At 35.9% G+C, this 18,184-nt stretch overlaps 3 protein-coding genes across 5 annotated transcripts; 2 read left to right on the forward strand and 1 right to left on the reverse strand.

Annotated features, from left to right (window-relative positions):
- The first annotated feature begins 496 nt into the window (after nucleotides 1–496).
- Nucleotides 497–5,961, forward strand: LOC136818759 (uncharacterized). The gene is made up of 8 exons (XM_067074997.1): nucleotides 497–544; nucleotides 1,134–1,219; nucleotides 1,562–1,679; nucleotides 2,068–2,303; nucleotides 2,982–3,146; nucleotides 3,689–3,877; nucleotides 4,335–4,514; nucleotides 5,177–5,961. Exons 2-8 carry the CDS (start codon nucleotides 1,147–1,149, stop codon nucleotides 5,731–5,733), a joined length of 1,518 nt encoding a protein of 505 aa, XP_066931098.1. The 5' UTR covers nucleotides 497–544; nucleotides 1,134–1,146; the 3' UTR covers nucleotides 5,734–5,961.
- Nucleotides 5,962–7,156: 1,195 nt separating this feature from the next.
- On the forward strand, nucleotides 7,157–13,293 carry LOC136818757 (properdin-like). Of its 3 annotated transcripts, XM_067074994.1 has the most exons (11): nucleotides 7,157–7,259; nucleotides 7,678–7,753; nucleotides 8,255–8,408; nucleotides 8,744–8,985; nucleotides 10,075–10,254; nucleotides 10,535–10,705; nucleotides 11,067–11,237; nucleotides 11,572–11,742; nucleotides 11,976–12,146; nucleotides 12,379–12,663; nucleotides 12,929–13,293. In XM_067074994.1, exons 2-11 carry the CDS (start codon nucleotides 7,702–7,704, stop codon nucleotides 13,201–13,203), a joined length of 1,872 nt encoding a protein of 623 aa, XP_066931095.1. In that variant the 5' UTR covers nucleotides 7,157–7,259; nucleotides 7,678–7,701; the 3' UTR covers nucleotides 13,204–13,293. The 3 variants fall into 3 exon arrangements, with proteins under 3 accessions (XP_066931095.1, XP_066931096.1, XP_066931097.1); XM_067074995.1 differs by lacking the exon at nucleotides 11,067–11,237; XM_067074996.1 differs by lacking the exons at nucleotides 10,535–10,705; nucleotides 11,067–11,237.
- Nucleotides 13,294–14,733: 1,440 nt separating this feature from the next.
- Nucleotides 14,734–18,056, reverse strand: LOC136818728 (kelch-like protein 18). The gene is made up of 3 exons (XM_067074964.1): nucleotides 16,844–18,056; nucleotides 16,140–16,342; nucleotides 14,734–15,488 (listed from the first exon to the last, which is right to left on the reverse strand). Exons 1-3 carry the CDS (start codon nucleotides 18,010–18,012, stop codon nucleotides 15,055–15,057), a joined length of 1,806 nt encoding a protein of 601 aa, XP_066931065.1. The 5' UTR covers nucleotides 18,013–18,056; the 3' UTR covers nucleotides 14,734–15,054.
- Between the last annotated feature and the right edge of the window lie 128 nt (nucleotides 18,057–18,184).

Here is an 18,184-nt window from a genome sequence, read left to right on the forward strand (position 1 = left end):
TTAGGCCTTAGTAGAAAACCCCGGACCAGGTATAAAAAGTAATTCGGAGACTTGTTCAAACTTATTTCTTGGCTAAAATAAAACAACATTTTTTGACCTTTTTGACGCCTTCTCAGAGGCGCGTTGACAATGAAAGGACAGCTAAATTCTAATGGAGATAGTAAATTGTCTATGTCTTTGATGGATGATTTTCATCTGTGATCTCAGTTGGAACATGGTTGGAGTGAGGGAATTTTCAAAAATGTTGAGGTCGGAACTGTTCAAACAACTGTCGCTCGCCTCTTTTCGCATGAAGTGTCAGGGGCCTTGCATTTTAATCGAATATTTTATTATTGATGAACTTGTTACTAAGAGATTCAAAAACGCGTTCATTTCTTTTGATTATCGCCATGACTCTCTCATCTATTTTTGTCTTGACAAAGTGTGGTCATTTCAATTTTTTTCTAATTTTCTTCTTCAAATGAAATAGCGTTAATATTTTTAGAAAACATTTGATTGAAAACTTCTTTTGAACACTTCGTTATTGGTAAAGTTGTTATGTAAAGTAAGTTTTTTTTCCACCGAAAATTTTCAACTTTGTTTTTCAAATGTTGTCAAAATTTTTCGTAAAATCATACCCTTAGAGTGCATTTTCCCCCAAATTTTCGATCCCTTTCGTGCAAAAAATGGTCAAAATTCTAGCATTTTTGGTCAAAATATCTAGATTTTTCAAGAATTTTCTGAAATTTCTACCCTTACAGTGCACCTCTAGTTTTTCCGACCCTTACAGTGCATTTTAAACATATTGGAAAAGGTACCCTTAGGACCCGCACATACCCGTCGGTCCTTTTGCCCAGCTGCCCCCCCCCCGGGCAACGCGTACATAAATGCTGTATTTAAAGACGAAAGACAAATGGAGAGAGAAAGTTTGTTGATATTTTTCATGTTGACAATAAACCAGCTATCACACTTTCACTTGTACAATATGGGATATATTTTAGGCTCGGAAAAATTCTGAACTAGAAAAAGAAAAGTATTAATATATAAATAACTGAAACTGATAAAAACGAAGAAAGTGAAGAATATTTTTGTTCATTATGTATATTTACTGGAATTTTCAAAAGGTGATTTACATGGCTTTTTTTCATTAATAGGTTCACCAAAGAAATGAGAGATGCTGTCAGAATGATTTTGGTGGCTTTGAGCCTTAGCTCATTTTGCACAAGTACAGTATATGAAAGTAAGTTGTAATAAGTGTATTTATTCCCTCCATCTAGTAATGGACCCAAGCTTGAAAAAAGGTCACTGACAAAGTAAAAATGATTTAAAACTTTATAAAAAAATTCCGAAGTGAGTGAATCGATATGATGAAAAAAATTTCTGAAAATTTTTTTGGATCCGTTAGAACGTTGAATACTTTGAAACGCAAATCTTAGATTGAAAGTTTACATCTTTCTGCATATTTCTCACGAAAGATATGAAATGACTACCCTATAAGACTGGGTGAAGCTGTCTTTCCGAAATTTCCAAACGTTTTAAAATCTAATGTTTCTCAAATTTGCAATGTTCTTCGTTTCCGCAGGATGTGGTCAAGAATTCGATGTGATTGGATGTTTCACACAAACCACAAAAGCTGAACGTTTCAATAAAACCTTATCTCATGTTGACTGGTGGCGCTATGATCATAAGTCCTTTGAAATGTAAGATCACGTTTTTTATAAGAACAAACTTTATGAGAACATTTGGCTTCAATGGCCAAAATCTTAAGAACAAGATTTAGGCTTAAAACTCAGAAAGTTAAGAACATCCAAAAGGCTTTAAAAAATTTAGATGTTCTTATAAAAAACGTGATATGATCCTTTTTGCCTCCTAAAATTTAAACAGATATTTCAAGGTTTTTCATTGCCGCATTATAATGTGTTGCATTTTACATTGCAGTCTGCATTCCTCTTAAATCAAAAACCTAAATTCTTCGTTTCTGAATAAACAAATTTGATGTATTTTGAGGGTCATTCTTATCATAATAAATCATTAATCTCTTGATGATTCAATCGCCTGGTGATCATTTACTTATTCATTTTTTCAAAGGCTTTTATGCAAGTGTTCAGCTAAAGCAAGAGAGAAAGGGTACATCGCCTTTACGTTTCATGATTATGTCGAATGTCACGGTACCGATGATTACAAAGAGTATACAGATTTGATAACTAATGAGGATCGAGCGAGTGATGAATGCATCAATGAAGAATATGAGCTGTGTGATAATGGTCAAAAATATTGTATGGGTGGACCTTATGAGCAATATATCTACAAGTTGAATTATACAGGTATCGACCTCTTTAATTCTAATAAATGTGCTAGAAATGGTTAAAGCAGTTCCAGGCTCATATCTCGTCAAGCTACTGCAGAAAAAAATATGAAACTAGTTAATTGGGGCTAAAAAAACGTTTCCAGAGAAAGTTTTCCATTCTTTGGATACATAAAAACTAAATTTGACGAAAACTTATGTGATGATATATGCCCTCCCCATGGGGAATGGGTCCAAGTCCTTACGAAGTGGAAATTCCTCCTTCTTTTTTTTCAATTAGAAATGTATAGCGCCGTCCAGACACTGCTAGTTCTGTGCACAAGACACAGGATACCATGATGCATGGCGATGGTACTCGAACTCGAGCGGAAGAGCATATAGCTCATATAGCAATGTCTACCATAGCACTTTTGATGTAACAAGGTAGTGGTACCCGATTCCCCTTACATGATATGGGTTAACCCAGGTGAAGGTGTGTTCACTTGCCAAGCGAGCCGTAGTACTACCGTGGGAAATCGAACTCAGACCTCCTGGAAAGAAGTCAAGAGAGATGACCACCACACCACTACACCTTTTAGAATCCCATCGTGTTTCTTTAGGACTCAAATGATCCTTAACTGATCATAGGTATGCCGTTTTGAATATTTTGAATTTTGAATAGTCATTTTTTGTCATCTTTTTTGATGCTAATTTTCAGGGAGTGGTATTTTCACACAATGGTCAAGTTTCGGTAATTGCAGTAAGCCTTGTGGTGGAGGAATACAGTATCGTACACGAGTATGTGCTTCTGGTGGAAACGATTGCGTTGGTTCAACCAGAGAGGAGAGAGAATGCAACATGGAGAAATGTCCTCCTCCACCGTGTAAGACGTTTGTTGCAACGGCCCAGAGCTTGCACACGTTGTCTATCATAAGAACATCAAAAAATTTCGAAATCTTCGGATGCTCTTTTAATTTTTTCAGTTTTAAGCCAAAAAATGTTGTGCTTATTTTCACCAATTTGTGTAATTTTGTCCACTTTCCTAAGAGATTGAGTGTTTTAAAGCCCATAAAGCCTTAAAATATTCTTAACTTTGATGAATTTTCTTTATATTTTGGCCGTCGTAGCCTTATGCTCTTATATGGTTTATTCTTTTAAAAACGTATACATAGCGTTGTTTTAGTTCTCACTCGCCTCTCTTTATATGTGTGTTACGGATTTTGAATGAACGTTGAAAAAACGTTATGTATCAGCTGTTCGGAATTGTCGAAGAGAGTTTTGACGGCTTTGATTGACAAAAAGAAGATCAGATCATTCAACATTTAGAACATGATATGAGGAAGGTCATTCATAATGAAGTGCTCGGACGGGACTAAAAAATTGTGTAATGTAACTTAAATCTTAAACTTATTTTCTTTTTCCTAGTGACACCAATACCTCCAAAAACATGTCGATGGGGAAATTGGACCAAATATTCCTCTTGTAGTCAATCATGCGGTGAAGGATTTCAAAAGCGAACACGAAAATGTGATGACGGTCCCCAGGTTCCTGGTGGTGAACAATGTGTAGCAGAGAGTGAACAGATAGAGTCTTGCTTTGTACGAGATTGTCCAGGTGAACTGCTTGCTCCTAAAGTCGAATTGCAAATTGATTTTTCAGCTTCGGAGATAGACGATGCTATCGTCCGTTTTTGAGGGTCAATAAACGCAGGAAAATATGAGTCAGGGCGTCAGGGCGGTTTACGGGAAAATAGTGGCGGTAGAGTTTTGGAACACTGTAAACACCTTCGCCCCGAACTAAACTCGTTTTCAAATTTATACCGCCTTCTATGAATTATTCCCTTTTTCAGTGATAATGTGTAGACGATAGGAACGTCTACTTCGGAGAGGGCTTGAAATGGACTTTTTTCATTACCCATTATGATATTTTACGACATTTATGTCCTTTAGTTAGCAACCCCATCACCAAATGTAGATTCTTAGGTAGTTATGGTCCTTATTCATTGTGATTGGGTTGGCTAAGTCGTAGAGACAATTCCCATGTCTTTAATATCATTAATGTTCTCTTTCAGATGTCAATCATTGGGGACCATGGTCCAGCTACACTACTTGCAGTAAGACATGTGATGAAGGCAAGAAGTCAAGAAAAAGAGTTTGTATTCAAGCAAATCCTCCAAATAAAGATAAAAGCAAAGATACTTGCCATGGTGATCAAATGGAATATACCACCTGCAATCTTCGTCTTTGTTTAAGTAAGGTTTTTCTTGAATCTTTAAAAGAGCTTTTTTGCCACTATCTATGAACACCCCCCTCCCAGCGGAACTTCAATTCACGCAATCACGCAAATCGTTTCCCAAATTCATCAAATCAAAGCATGTCATCAGAATCTACAAAAACAATCATCAGAGGATGATACACAAGTAGCACAAGTTATGATTTGTCCACTTTTTACTGACACATACCAAAGAGTTGGATAGTTCAAAAAGCCTGATTCTTCATCACTAATAGCTTCAAAGTAATACAAATGTAAGGATACAACACATCTAGTGTACACATTCTACATTCACTAGCAGTGTTGTTATTTCGAAATCTCAGTAATGACAATTTTAAACCACCACGACTCACGGTTTTTACATTGAGTTTCGAATAGGGATACAATCAAAGACAGAAAATCCCAGTGGTAAAGAAATTGTTGAGTATATTTTCCAATGTTGACCAAATTTCCCAATGGGGATAGGGATCCTAACGGGTCTATAAGACGGGGGATGTGTCAGGGCCTCAAAAAAAATACTGAATATATCTATATCTTTCTAAGTACATTACTCGTTAAATGGAGAACTCTCACTTAGAATCAGTGTAATATTACTCTTTCACTTTGTGGGATTTTTCCAATTTTTTTACTTTTTACTTTCAGTGAAGCCAACGTGTTACCACAAATACACTCCATGGTCTTTGGATGAAAGTGGAAACCCAGAAGCCTTATCTTACCACAAAATCCATTGCGCTGATTGGCATGTTCTTAATCGTGTCCGGTTAGATCGAAACATGTTTAAGAACAGATATAGATATTACTACCGCTGCTGCCATTCACAACTACCCTGTGACGATTCCCAAACGAAAAACAAACCCACACTCAATAACGGTACAATGGTTTCACTTGACCAACAACCAGTCCATTGTGGAAAATTTGGAGTTAGTTATTTGAAATTGAATACGATTATGGATAAAAAACAATATTTGAGTTACACATTTGAATGTTGTAGACCTAGGAATGAGCTAGCTGGAACTATATGTTATAAGGGGAACACAGGATTCAAAAAGAGGAAGGCGCTTGATGAACATTCGATCTCATGCACCAAGGATGATCGTTACTTCATTGCAAATTTTAACTTAAAAATTAACCATACACAAGACAGTGTCCGCTATGATTATGAATGTTGTAGAATCGACCCAACCGTTAAAAACTTTTAAATTTGTATTTTTTGCTAGAGCTTTATAGACTTGTTTTTCTTTGGAAGGGATCATGCGACGGTTTCAGGGGGTACACAATAGCATAAAATTTGTCGAGAAAATTTTAAACAATTTTAATATTATGTATATATGGGATGTATGCGAAGCTTAATGTATGTAAGGGATTTTATCTTTATTCAAGTTTTAACAATGAAATGGAGTTTCCTTCCCAAGGAAATCCATTTGAAATTTGACCTTAGGTTATTTAATGTGTTAGCGGTGGCAATAAACCTCTAAATAAAGATAATAAACGGAGAAAGTTGGATGCTAAGACGTCGATAGAAGTCAAATATTAATTACATCTTCCAATGAAAATCGACTCTTTTCTAATTTAAAGTAGCTGCAACTTTTTGATGGAGTCTTTCCAAAACAATGCGCAGCTTAATTGAATCAAAGAAAGTGAAGCTTAGGATTATATCTAATGGATTTTCAATTTCACACTTTGGTGTAAACGTATCTATTTCCTATGGCAAAAAAATGGTTTGATTTGGGAGGGCGTATCAAAGCACCCTTCCTGAATATTTCTCAATCAATTTTTCTTATTTTCAAATATTTATTATCTAGGCTAATATAAATGTCAATATTTTGTATCTTTTTATCCAGCATTTCTCTACAATTTTCCGAAATGATTTTGAATTTTGTATTCTAGTACAGTTTGGGCTTTTGAATAATAACCATTCTTATACCAGTGTTTTTAGCGAAGAGAGGGTGAAAACTTTTAAATATCTGGCTTCAATTTTGGCTCAAAAAGCGTGGCTTTTGAGTTTGACGCCCCTTTGCCTTTCGACGCACGCGGAACAGTCTTTTGACACTATGTAGTATAGTTCTTATTTTAGAAATTTTAAACTTTTATGAAGTTACTAAAAATAGAGATTTAAAAATATAAAGAAATATATCATAGCATAGCACAATTCTATGAGAAGCTTGATCTTAAAGCTATGTGGACTGTAGAACACCGAATTTTATAGGAAAATTGACAAAAATTCTCAAAAAATGGCGAAAAGTTAAGAACATCCCAAGGCTTCAACAATTTTGGATGTTCCTATAAAAAAACGTGTATCTAGCTCAAATTCTATCAAAATTTACAGCCTTATTTGTCTCCACTGAATATTATATTGAGACAGACTTTTTATGTGAACTATGGGTCTTACAAAGTCCTTGCGAGTTCAGTCTTAAATAATAAATTCGCCGAGGTGATAATTTTTCCCTAAAAAACAGTTATAAACAAAAATGGTGTTTCATTACATTGGCCAAAAGTTTCATCACCTTCTAATTGATATTTTCTTTGACTTAATTAAATTTTGCTTTAACTTTACTAAATTAAACTTTTTCACAATTCCAAATAAAAGAATACTATTGACCAAGGATGAAATTTTCGACACACATAGAACATACTAACCAAAACAGGTGCATTGTGGATTCTGTATAAAACTCAACGTGGTTTCTTACGAATTCATTTTTAAGGAACAAGTCTTTTGGTTTGCAAGGTAAGCTTTTTAACATCAGATTTATTTTTTCCAGGTACTTTTATTACTTCCTTTTATATCTGAGGTAGCCCGATGTAGACCGTGTTAGTGTAGCAAGCGCTTAGGTTTTTTTTTCCTAAATATTTCATATCTTATCTTCTTTGTTTTCCATGAAGGTAATAAGAGATATTATCTCACAATAGAGTTCTTAAAAATCCAACAATTTTTTATTCAGTTTTTTATGAACTTAAATATTTCCATGAGTGCACACAAAATTGATGATTACTTTTTCCCATTGCAACCAAGGAGCCGTTTGTCTCCGATGATTAGGTACAATGAAACAAAAGGAGTTAATTCTCCATCTAATTCTTATTACCTCTATGGTTTATCAAACTATTAGGACGTTCACTCTCTAAGTGGATTCAATGTTCTTTTATAGATTGTGGACTGAAGACTTCCAAAAATGTTGAAGTTTGCCGTTCTTGCTGGTCTTATGACCCTCACTCTCGCTTTTGGTAGGTTATTTTCAAACCTCGCACTTAATTGTGATACATTTTCCTTTTATGAGTGCTACGAGCTTGGTTCTTATTGATATCTTAGTTAAGATTACCGACGAGCTCACGGAATTGGGAGGGAGTGTTAATTAAAGAGCTCTAAAAAACAATGGTTGTAGCTAAGAATGATTCTTTCTTCTCCTGATTTGGTTCTATTCCGATCTTTGCCATCAGTAAATTATGTCCCTGTGTTAGATTATCATCATATAGAGCAGCTGTAAAAATCACAAACCTCCTCTAAAAAATCACAGGTAGTATGAAGAGAACAGAGGCTTCCAGAAGCCTAAGCGATTGTGTTCTAAAATACATATATCAACCATTACACCATAATGGGAATGGGACAGGCTTTCCAAGGGCGGAATGGCGTTCAATTGTTTGTATCCTTTAGATGTCAATGCTCGGAACTATCGTTAGATTCGAACCCAATTCTCTGATTAACGGTCTACAATATTTATCTTGCAGATTGTGGTAACGAAATTAGCATTCAAAAAGTTGGATGTTTCAAAAGAAGCCAATCAGTTTTCCCTGATATGATCGCCAACAACCGTGACTCATCACACGCTTCTTACATTGGTCAAGAAATTGATTGGAGCAACTTTGGAAATTCTATGAAAAGGTTAGAATGTTTTTCAAAATGGAAAACATAGCTTAAGTTTCTAAGGTTTGACATTATTTCACAATGCTTGGATCTCTCGAATATCAACTTATTCTCTGAGACTGACATGGAAATACTACTGAAATACCTTATCGGGGAAAACTTCGTCGGGGAAAAGTGACGAAATTTTGGCCAAATGACGAATATTTTTCCCCGATAAGGTAAAACATTTTTTGCAATATATAATTAAATCTGTTATCCGTTGAAAATCTTATGAAAATATTAAAAATCATTTGATTTTTAGTATGATGAAACACGCAAGTGATTGGACAAAACTTTACTTTATTTTTTTCCAGCCTTGCATGTCAATGCTCGCAAGCCGCCAAAGAAGGTGGTTATGTCGCCTTTGCTCTTGGTTTCTATGGAGAATGTTTCGCTGGCAAAGACCAAAAAGCTTTGGATGACTTATTGATCGACCCAGCACAAAGCAGCAGTGCCTGTATTAACAAGAATTACGGTAAATGCCAAGTAGGAGAGAATTGCATCGGAGAAGCCAACGCTGAATACATTTACACCTTTGCTTCACAAGCACCACCAAGTAAGTAGTAAAATCAATGAAATCTTAAAATATTAATGCAGACTTTTGATTTAGCATTCAACTGATGTAAAATGTACTTATGGTTGATTGCAACCAGAGGAATGTGAAGAGATGGAAAAACAGCTTTTCTGATTACTCAAAGTTTAACGATCACTTCTATTGAAAATTCTATTGTACAAACGTCGATTAGGTCATTAAATAAAAGTCCAGAAAAGACGGCTCGCCATACAAATTGGACGGTTTCTACATGATTTGACGATAAAAATGAAAATTTGTTTTTCCTTTTTCGACGATTACTAGTTCAATTTTTAAGAATAAGGAGCAATTTTTTTACCAACTTATAGCAAAAGAAATTCTTAACACAATGATATTAAATTGATTCTTGTAAAACTGTCAGAAATCGAGTAAAATCAAGATAAAGTTATAATTTTCTCGAGCTCTAGCTCTACATATAATGGTGCGGTCATGATGCGGTTAAATCAGTAGAATCACTAGGAAATTTTGAGCAAGAAGATATTGGCACCTTTTTGTATAGGAGAGATGTACCCAAAATATAAGCCCTAAAGGTTTGCGCATAATCAGGCTTGAAACAAAAGAACTTTGTCACAACACGCTAATAATGCAATTTTTTATAGCGACAACAAAAGAAACCTATTTACTCGACATAAACTCCCTTACGGGCAAGAGACCTGGTATATGACGAGCCGTTTTTCCATTGTTTTCAAGAGGCTGTTTTTCCATCTCTTTACATTCCTCTGTTGAAATTGAGCAACTAACTTTGCGGGATTACGAGATTATTATCTTATGGAATGTGTATTTTTGTCCCCTGTTTTAAAGGTTTTGTTTATACTTAAGTGTTCCCGTTTCATATCAGACACATTTCATATCAGGACAGTGTCTCCCTATTGTTGTATTGTGCTGATATAAACAAGAAATGTTTTTCTTTTCCCCTTTCTGACCAAAATGCTCCGAAAAAGCGTGAATTAAAATTGATGAGTGAGCAAAATATATCACTCTTATTTAAAAACAAAATCTTTAAAGTGGGTACATGTCAAAGGATGGGATTCATTTCTTTGCTTCTTTTGACAGAGGTCGATGGAGGACTTTCTAAATGGTCAGAATTCACCGAATGCTCAGCTTCCTGTGGAGAAGGAGCAAAATTCCGTGAACGTTCGTGTACCAACCCACTCCCTCAAAATGGTGGTGCTAGCTGTGAAGCTCTCGGTGAATTGAGTGAATCACAAGCATGTAAAATCAAGGAATGTCCAGGTAATTACATACTTCCTTTAATCAATTGTTTCAGCCGCAGAAATCCTGTGCTGTAGTCTGATGAGAACCTATCAAAATCTGTACGAGGTTATGCTATGTTATACGTTAGTTTTAGACTTTTCACTATGAAAGTCAAGCATAATTTCATAATCGTCCAATGTCATACAGAAACCCGCGACTTAGAAACAGAATTCTGACACAGTTAGGTTAGAGAAATTGCAACTCTTCAAATTAGTTACACAGAAAAAGTAACAAAAGGAATGTTTGATACGTTTCCTAGTCAATGGTCAATACGGAGCCTGGTCAGCATACAGTCAATGTAGCAAGTCTTGTGGAGGTGGAAATCAAAAGAAAACAAGAAAGTGTGACAGCCCAGCACCAGCCCATGGAGGAGCTGAATGTGAAGGACCAGCTGAAGATCAAAGACCTTGCAACACTCAAGCTTGCCCAGGTTAGTTAGTTGCTCAGCTAGTAAGCAGTCATTCACAAAATTTAGTGAGAAATAGAATACTTACTGCAACGTTTATAACTTTTTTTCTTCGTTATCCGATTCTCTGATCAAACTTAGTCTCATTCTTAATCAAGCGATCATAAAATGAAAATATAGCCCTTAACATAAAGAGACAATTCTGCAGTTGATTCTCACTAATTCTGACAAGAAAGGGAAGTCTAACAAGTACGAAATACTGTGAGATTTGACACAATTTCAGAAAGTATCTGAAGTTTGGTCATCGAAAAGATTGCTGTGAAGAAGGTTATACCAGAACGAATGCAGAATAGAAAAAATATAAGATTGGCTTCATTTGTTTTAGTCAATGGTCAATACGGAGCCTGGTCAGCATACAGTCAATGTAGCAAGTCTTGTGGAGGTGGTAAACAAAAGAAAACAAGAAAATGTGACAGCCCAGCACCAGCCCATGGAGGAGCTGAATGCGAAGGACCAGCTGAAGACGAAAGAGCTTGCAATACTCAAGCTTGCCCAGGTTAGTCAGTTGCTCAGTTAAAAGACAAGAACATTCTTAAGCCGTATATAGCAAAGTAACTGGTGTCAATTCTTATCTCAATAATAATTATAATATTCTAGAATAAGTCCGATCCTGGTTGCAGGCTTGATTCTAACCACATCATAAAATGCAAGTAAAGTAAGCACATCAGTATTGCAGTTTGCAAGTGAGAAATATCATGGGAGTCTTGCAAAGCAAAGTCTCTTAATTCATGAAAGTTTATAAGTGGCATTCAGACAGGGTTGGTGTGAAATATTTGATCAGTAATAAAAGATTATAACAGAAAACATAAAATATCGTTTGTCCATTTTAGTCAATGGCAAATACGGAGCCTGGTCAGCATACAGTCAATGTAGCAAGTCTTGTGGAGGCGGTAAACAAAAGAAAACAAGAAAATGTGACAGCCCAGCACCAGCCCATGGAGGAGCTGCCTGTGAAGGACCAGCTGAAGATGAAAGAGCTTGCAACACTAATGGATGTCCAGGTAAAAAGAGTCTTTTGTATCCAGAAACATTTTAAACATGATAAAAGAGTATCTGTCAATGAACTTTCTTCTAACTCCGAAACCTTTGCCTACGCCTAATGCTCGACCACAGGAGCCAGGGGAGAGGCTTGCGTTATCTAACGTCAAAAAGGCTTACCACCTTTCGTACGACGTTATAGTTTATTTTAGACTATTCACTATGAAAGTCAAGTACAATAAACCTTTTTCCGTAGTTAACGGTAAATGGGGAAGTTATGGAAGCTACGGTAGTTGCAGCAAAACATGTGGAGGAGGAAGCAAATCTCGATCACGATCATGCAACAACCCTGCACCAAAGAATGGAGGTAGTCAATGCAGTGGCTCTGCTACACAATCTGCAACATGCAACACACAAGCTTGCTTGAGTAAGTGAAATTAAATAAGTTCATTATCTCGTTGGTTTAGAAATTCTAAGATCTTACTTTATTTTTCCATTGGATACTTTTTAAACAGCTCTGAATCGAATCATACACCCCTGAACTTAGCGAGGGATTTAGGTATCTCAGACTCAACGTTTTAGAGCTTTAATTGACTAAAGTTAGCGTGTTCAGAACTCTTCCATGCTAATCTTAATCAAGAAATCATTTTGTGTTACAGAGAGCAACTTATGTTCCTGGTATTACACTCCATTCAACACTGAGAAGAAAGGAAGACCAGTCTACTTGGACAGACACTCACTCCACTGCCCATCCGGATACGTTATGAACTATATTAAATTACAACGAAACTCCGGACACACCCAAATACGTTACAAATACAAATGTTGCCGATCTCAACTCACTTGCTCAGACAGCCGACGAACCAATGGACAATCGTACAATGGAGGTGGTGAAGGAAATACTGTCTACTTGGACCGTCAAACTAACAACTGTTACAACAAAGGTAATATATTCTCAAGCTCAAAACATAATCCCTCAAAGTTGATTCTTTGCCAATTATTATATTGCAATAGCAACATCACCATGTTTCTAGCTGGCCTCATTCTCAAACAACTACACATCTATGCACGAGAAAAAAAGTAGATATTGCACTTGCAGTTATCATGCCAAAGATTTCCAAAAGTTTTTTTCATAAATGCAGATCATGCCCAGATCATGTTAACTTTTTCAAATCTATTTCTTTTCTCACACGTCACTTTTACTTTCAGGTTTCAGTTACTTGAAATTAGACCGTAGCGGAACCAACTGGAACTACAAATATGATTGCTGCAGCGTACCAAGTGGATCAGTCTCATGTTACGACACCAACACTGGATACAATGACGATGGTGACGGCAAAGTTGTCTATCTTGACAGACATACTATGTCCTGCAACACTAACTATTACATCACATACTTCAAATTGGTACGAAACTCTTCACACAACAAATACAAATACGATTACCGATGCTGTAAACTTAACGCACCCGCTGTCACTAACTAAACAGCAAGAACTTTGTAAATCTTATAGTGTGTCAAAAATGTTTTGAACGATATTTTTTGAGTGAAAGAACAAATCCATGAAAAAGTAAAATTTTGTTTCTTTTTGTGAACGTCCCTTCGAGGTTGGATAAACGGGAGAAATGCCTGTAAATAAACGCAGGTCTGGTTTTAACTAAAACATTCTCATTCCTGGTTCCAAGGATTTTTTCACAACACAATTCACCAAAAAGTGACCCTTGTTTTGAATATTTTGAACGATATTTTTTGAGTGAAAGAACTAATTCATGAAAAATTAAAAATTTGATTTCATGTACGTTTCTTTATCCCTTCGAGATTGATAAACGGGATCAATGTTTTGCCTGTAAATAGAGGTAGGATTTTAACAAAAGGAGCCTCATTTCTAGTTCAAAGTTAACATTTCAAAGAATTTTTCCACAAAACAATTCGCGAAAAAGCAATCCTTAATCCAGGCCAGGACTGAAAACTTTATAAATGAATTTTTTCTGGTCCAATCTGCTATTGAAACATTACCTGGGATTCGTGTAAGTAGAGATAATTATCTGTCCAGTGACACCTTATTTAGGGCAGTATGGTACGTGAAACAGATATTGCATTAAATTCCGCTAAATGATAAATTATTATTGGGCTAAAAATTCAAATATATTTACAATTATTATGGTATTATCTATTGTCCTACTTTAATAATCTAATATTCTTTGTTCTGGGTACACGAGACAAAATGAGATATAGCTAAAGGCTAGAGCGGAATCTTATATTAAGGAATCGAAGCCATTTATTTTCTCCATAAGTAGTGCAACACGCGTGCTTTTCATTCAACCCTTGGTTGGAAGCAACATTTGAAAAATGTGAAGCGCAAAAAACCAAAGGAAGTTCTAGATTCATCATCCGAGATGTGGCGCGAATCTTTAAACATCACTCTTAATTGCCTGGAAAATGTTGACGATCCCTCTCTAGCTTTCGGTTGTATCTCATCGCACGAGGTATCTATCATGCAACAACAATTCACAAATATAAAGTAAAAATGAAATATAGTTTTTAAAGGGACCATATGAAATCATTTTCGCACTTATACCGACATAACTTATAGACTCCTTTTAAGCCCACTCGTAATCACCCATAGCCAATAGCATACCGCAGTGTTTCTAAAAATAGACATCAAAATTACTGTTTGCCCGAGTTTTAGTCCCATCATCCTTTGCATTAAGTGCTTTTGTAAGTCAATTACACTTATTGCCAATACAAAACGCATAACAAATCATGATGAAAAGGATTGTGGGATTGAATTTCGGTCAAATGTTAAAAGTAATAATTATGACGTTTGCATAGCGTTGTGCTATTAGGGCCGTAATAAACGTCAAAACCTACAGAAATCGCTAAATTGGAAAGATTATTTGCATTAAATGTCCCGACATGCCTGTTGTTGACAATTGTATTATTGAATTATATGCGAAAAAAATGAGAATGCGCTTTTGAGATAATTTTAACTCGAAAAAAAAAAACATAGTAGTTTAGGTTATGCTGTACACATAATGAATGTAAACATAATCAATCAAACACGTATAAAAAATAAAAACAGTGAACTGTAATGTTATTGTTGGTAATACAACAGACGTTCATGATTGGAAATTAAACTTTTCCGAATAGATCTTGTCCGATTATAATCTTTAAATGTCACTGGAAATTCTGTTCCAATACAAACGTAAAGAAAAAGTCTGTTTCCGAACAAGGACAATGTTATTAAATTTTCCGTTGGTTTAATATCCACAAGCTAAAATGCATCCCGATACATCAAATAATAACTTCGAATATAGGTTTCGCTTTGATGCATTGCTCAAGTTAAACGTGGTAAAACGCCCACGCCCACACCACCGTCATGCATACCCATCTCTGTCTCCGAAGTCCATTCATTCGCCCACGGATCATAAGTCTCTATAGTGCTCAAGTTTGTTGCTCCGTCATATCCTCCGACAGCGAAAATTTTGCCACCGAGAGTGACCGAGGATACTCGGCTACGACGTTTCGTCATCGGTGCAACGTAAATCCATTGGTCGTTACAAATATCGTAATATTCGACTGAGCTTAGAAACGAGGATCCATCGTAACCCCCCGTCGCGTAAATACGGCTGTTAAGAACGGTAAGTCCGAGACGACATCTTCTGACGGACATAGGAGCGACAAGACGCCATTGACGGAGCGTGCTATCGTAAGCTTCAACTGAAGAAAATATGGTCAAACCATCGTGGCCACCAGCACTGTACAGTTTACCTGAGAAATTGAAAAATAAAGAATACCATAGATGAATCACAAAAAGTATATTAAATACCTACTCACAGTTGCGTCTTTTTCATGAAAATTCCGTAAGGCGAGACCAAAATTTGGTTAGTTGTTTTACGGGCCTGACCGAACCTGATATTCAAAACCGAAATAAAAATGTAATTGATTTTGGTAGTACATTTTTATTTTCATTGCCTTACAGACTGCCAAATTTTCAAACTTTTGGTAGCTTTTCCAATTTTATGTTCAATTTTTCAATTTATCCATGAATTCGACATTTTTATTGTCTTTTTATTTTTTACTTCGCATTTTTGTCAAGAGGAAGTAGTTTTTGTTTGGGAGATTTTATACTTTTATTTTTATTTTTTCGCCGACCGACGGACATTCTTTTTTGGATAGCTTGGCCCGTAAAACAACAAATTAGATTAGCCTCACCTAACCAAAAATCAATATCCAAAAAGAAAATTACAGCGACTTTTTTGAATTCTAGCTGAAGTGATGCAAAATGGTGAAATCTTCATCTTAACACAAATCTAAACAGTAGTATTTTTACATAAAGTGCCATGGAAATCAAGATTCCACAGTCAAAGATCTAGACCGACATCAATAAAACAAAGAAAACTAAAGGAAAAGAGCACATACCATTGAGCGAGGTGACACCAGCTGCACTTCTCAACGTTGACATGGACGCAACGAATTTCCATTGGTTCATTTCAGAATCATAACATTCCACACTGTTCAATGACGAATTACCATCATATCCACCCACAACATAGATCTTATTCGCCAACACTGCAGCTCCTACTGCACTTCGACGGATGTTCATTGGACATACTTTCTTCCAACTGACAAAAGAAAAAAAGATCATGTTATAATTCATGATATGCACCATTGCAATGTCTTCCACGGACCCAACAGCTGATTGGTTGCAAGTGACGTATTGACTGATTTTACATCACTCACAACCAATCAGCTGTTGGGTTCGTGATGTAATGTCAGAAGACATTGCAATGGTGCATATCATGAATACAAGTATAATTCTTAGTTGAAGGGAAGTCAATGACCCTAGACTTGGTCTAGATCTTGGACAGTTGATATGTGCAAAAGCAAGAACTATATATAATATGAGGTATTGCCCGAAAATATTGTGGTTCAGAAATAGAAGTTTCTTTTTATTTTCAATCTTTTGAAAACTTCAAAGAGTAACATACTAGGTAAGATATTCACTTTTCCTTCACTACCACAAGGGAAACTTCTTACCAAACAGTAGGCTGTTAACCCTTTTCAAATAGAAGCAAAAAGAATTATTAAAATATGTATGTCAATTTCATTGACAACTAACATACCTGTTTGTATTGGGGTCATATCTTTCCACATCATTCAACCGTACGTTACCATCGAAACCGCCAATAGCATACAATTTCCCATCCAAGATTGCCACACCCACTCTACTCCTTTGTATAGCCATCGGTAAAACTGGTGTCCATTTCCCTAAGATTGTATCATACTTTTCGACAGTGGATAACGATTCGCCAGAAGACGTTAAACCACCAACAATATAAATCAAACCAGCCGCCTCGCTACAACGTCTAGGTAAAGTGCGTTCACTTTTTAAATGTTTTCTGCGTTCAGGCATTAACATGAAGTCTTTTGCTTCATCGATTAGATCTCTACACACAATATTGCTACGAATGATCTCTTCAGACAACACTCGATCACTTAAATATTGAGGTGACAACAGTGGTAATCGGACGTATTTTAACAGTTCTGGTAAATGTCCTTTCCGTCCTTCACAATCTGTTTTCACCCAAGAAAGCACAGCTTCGAAAATTTGCTCCTCAGACCGAATATTCAAATCATCTTTCTTGATCAGTTCAGCCAAATCATCAAACTGCAACTGCAAAAATTCATTACATTGTGAAACATCCACAAAATTTTTGTCAAGAAAAGAATTAGCAGCTTGTAGAAGTTCAGCAGCCGAATACATATCTGCTAAATGGCGGACAGTTAAACAATTCTCTGGATGTAATTTCTTCATTAGGAAGCTTACACAGGCATCTTTAACACATGTTATTTGTAACAGCGAAGCAGCCGACAATAAATTTTGTACATTCTCAGTCCTCACAATAAGGTTTTCACCGTAAATAAAATTGACAAGTTCAACAATACATTGAGCATCGAGTTCTTGGATAGTCACTTCTTGTAAAGAGCTCTCTAGCATCTGATTAGTAAACATAGCATTGAAATAAGGTGTAGCTGCTGCAAGCACAATTTTATGAGCTTTGATAGACGTGCTACCAACAATCAATGTAACGTCACATAATGACTCATCTTGTCTCAACGAGGAGAGTGATTTCATCATTCCATTTAAAATGTCTGGACGTGAAGACAAACAGAAGACTTCTGATTCAAGTATATCATGTTGATGAAGCCCAGGTCCATTGACAGATAATTGTTGCAATGGTTTCTCAACCTTTGGTATCGCAATCACACTTTCTTCATTCTCATTTTCCATTTTATTTTTTTTCAATCTATGACGGGAACAGATATTGTCTTGAAAAACTAAAATCATCAGTCACACAGCCCCAGTGTAAAAAGTTTTTCCTAAATGGCAGGATTAACCCATTCATTAACTCATCTACAGTTGGATATTTTTCAAATTTCGCGAAGGTCTCTGAAAATTTATC

Source organism: Clytia hemisphaerica, unplaced genomic scaffold (assembly GCF_902728285.1).
Source record: "Clytia hemisphaerica strain Z4C2 unplaced genomic scaffold, Clytia hemisphaerica genome assembly, whole genome shotgun sequence".
NCBI lineage: Eukaryota > Metazoa > Cnidaria > Hydrozoa > Leptothecata > Clytiidae > Clytia > Clytia hemisphaerica.

Bases quoted from the DNA above. Each gene is read 5' to 3' on its own strand.
- LOC136818759 (XM_067074997.1), top strand. From the start codon at position 1,147: ATGAGAGATGCTGTCAGAATGATTTTGGTGGCTTTGAGCCTTAGCTCA. The intron at 1,220-1,561 runs GTAAGTTGTAAT...TCGTTTCCGCAG, and splicing joins CACAAGTACAGTATATGAAA to GATGTGGTCAAGAATTCGAT. The intron at 3,878-4,334 runs GTGAACTGCTTG...GTTCTCTTTCAG, and splicing joins CTTTGTACGAGATTGTCCAG to ATGTCAATCATTGGGGACCA.
- LOC136818757 (XM_067074994.1), top strand. From the start codon at position 7,702: ATGTTGAAGTTTGCCGTTCTTGCTGGTCTTATGACCCTCACTCTCGCT. The intron at 10,706-11,066 runs GTTAGTTAGTTG...CATTTGTTTTAG, and splicing joins CAACACTCAAGCTTGCCCAG to TCAATGGTCAATACGGAGCC. The intron at 12,147-12,378 runs GTAAGTGAAATT...TTTGTGTTACAG, and splicing joins CAACACACAAGCTTGCTTGA to AGAGCAACTTATGTTCCTGG.
- LOC136818728 (XM_067074964.1), bottom strand. From the start codon at position 18,012: ATGGAAAATGAGAATGAAGAAAGTGTGATTGCGATACCAAAGGTTGAG. The intron at 16,343-16,843 runs GTATGTTAGTTG...TTCTTTTGTCAG, and splicing joins TATGACCCCAATACAAACAG to TTGGAAGAAAGTATGTCCAA. The intron at 15,489-16,139 runs GTATGTGCTCTT...TCAATTTCTCAG, and splicing joins TGGTGTCACCTCGCTCAATG to GTAAACTGTACAGTGCTGGT.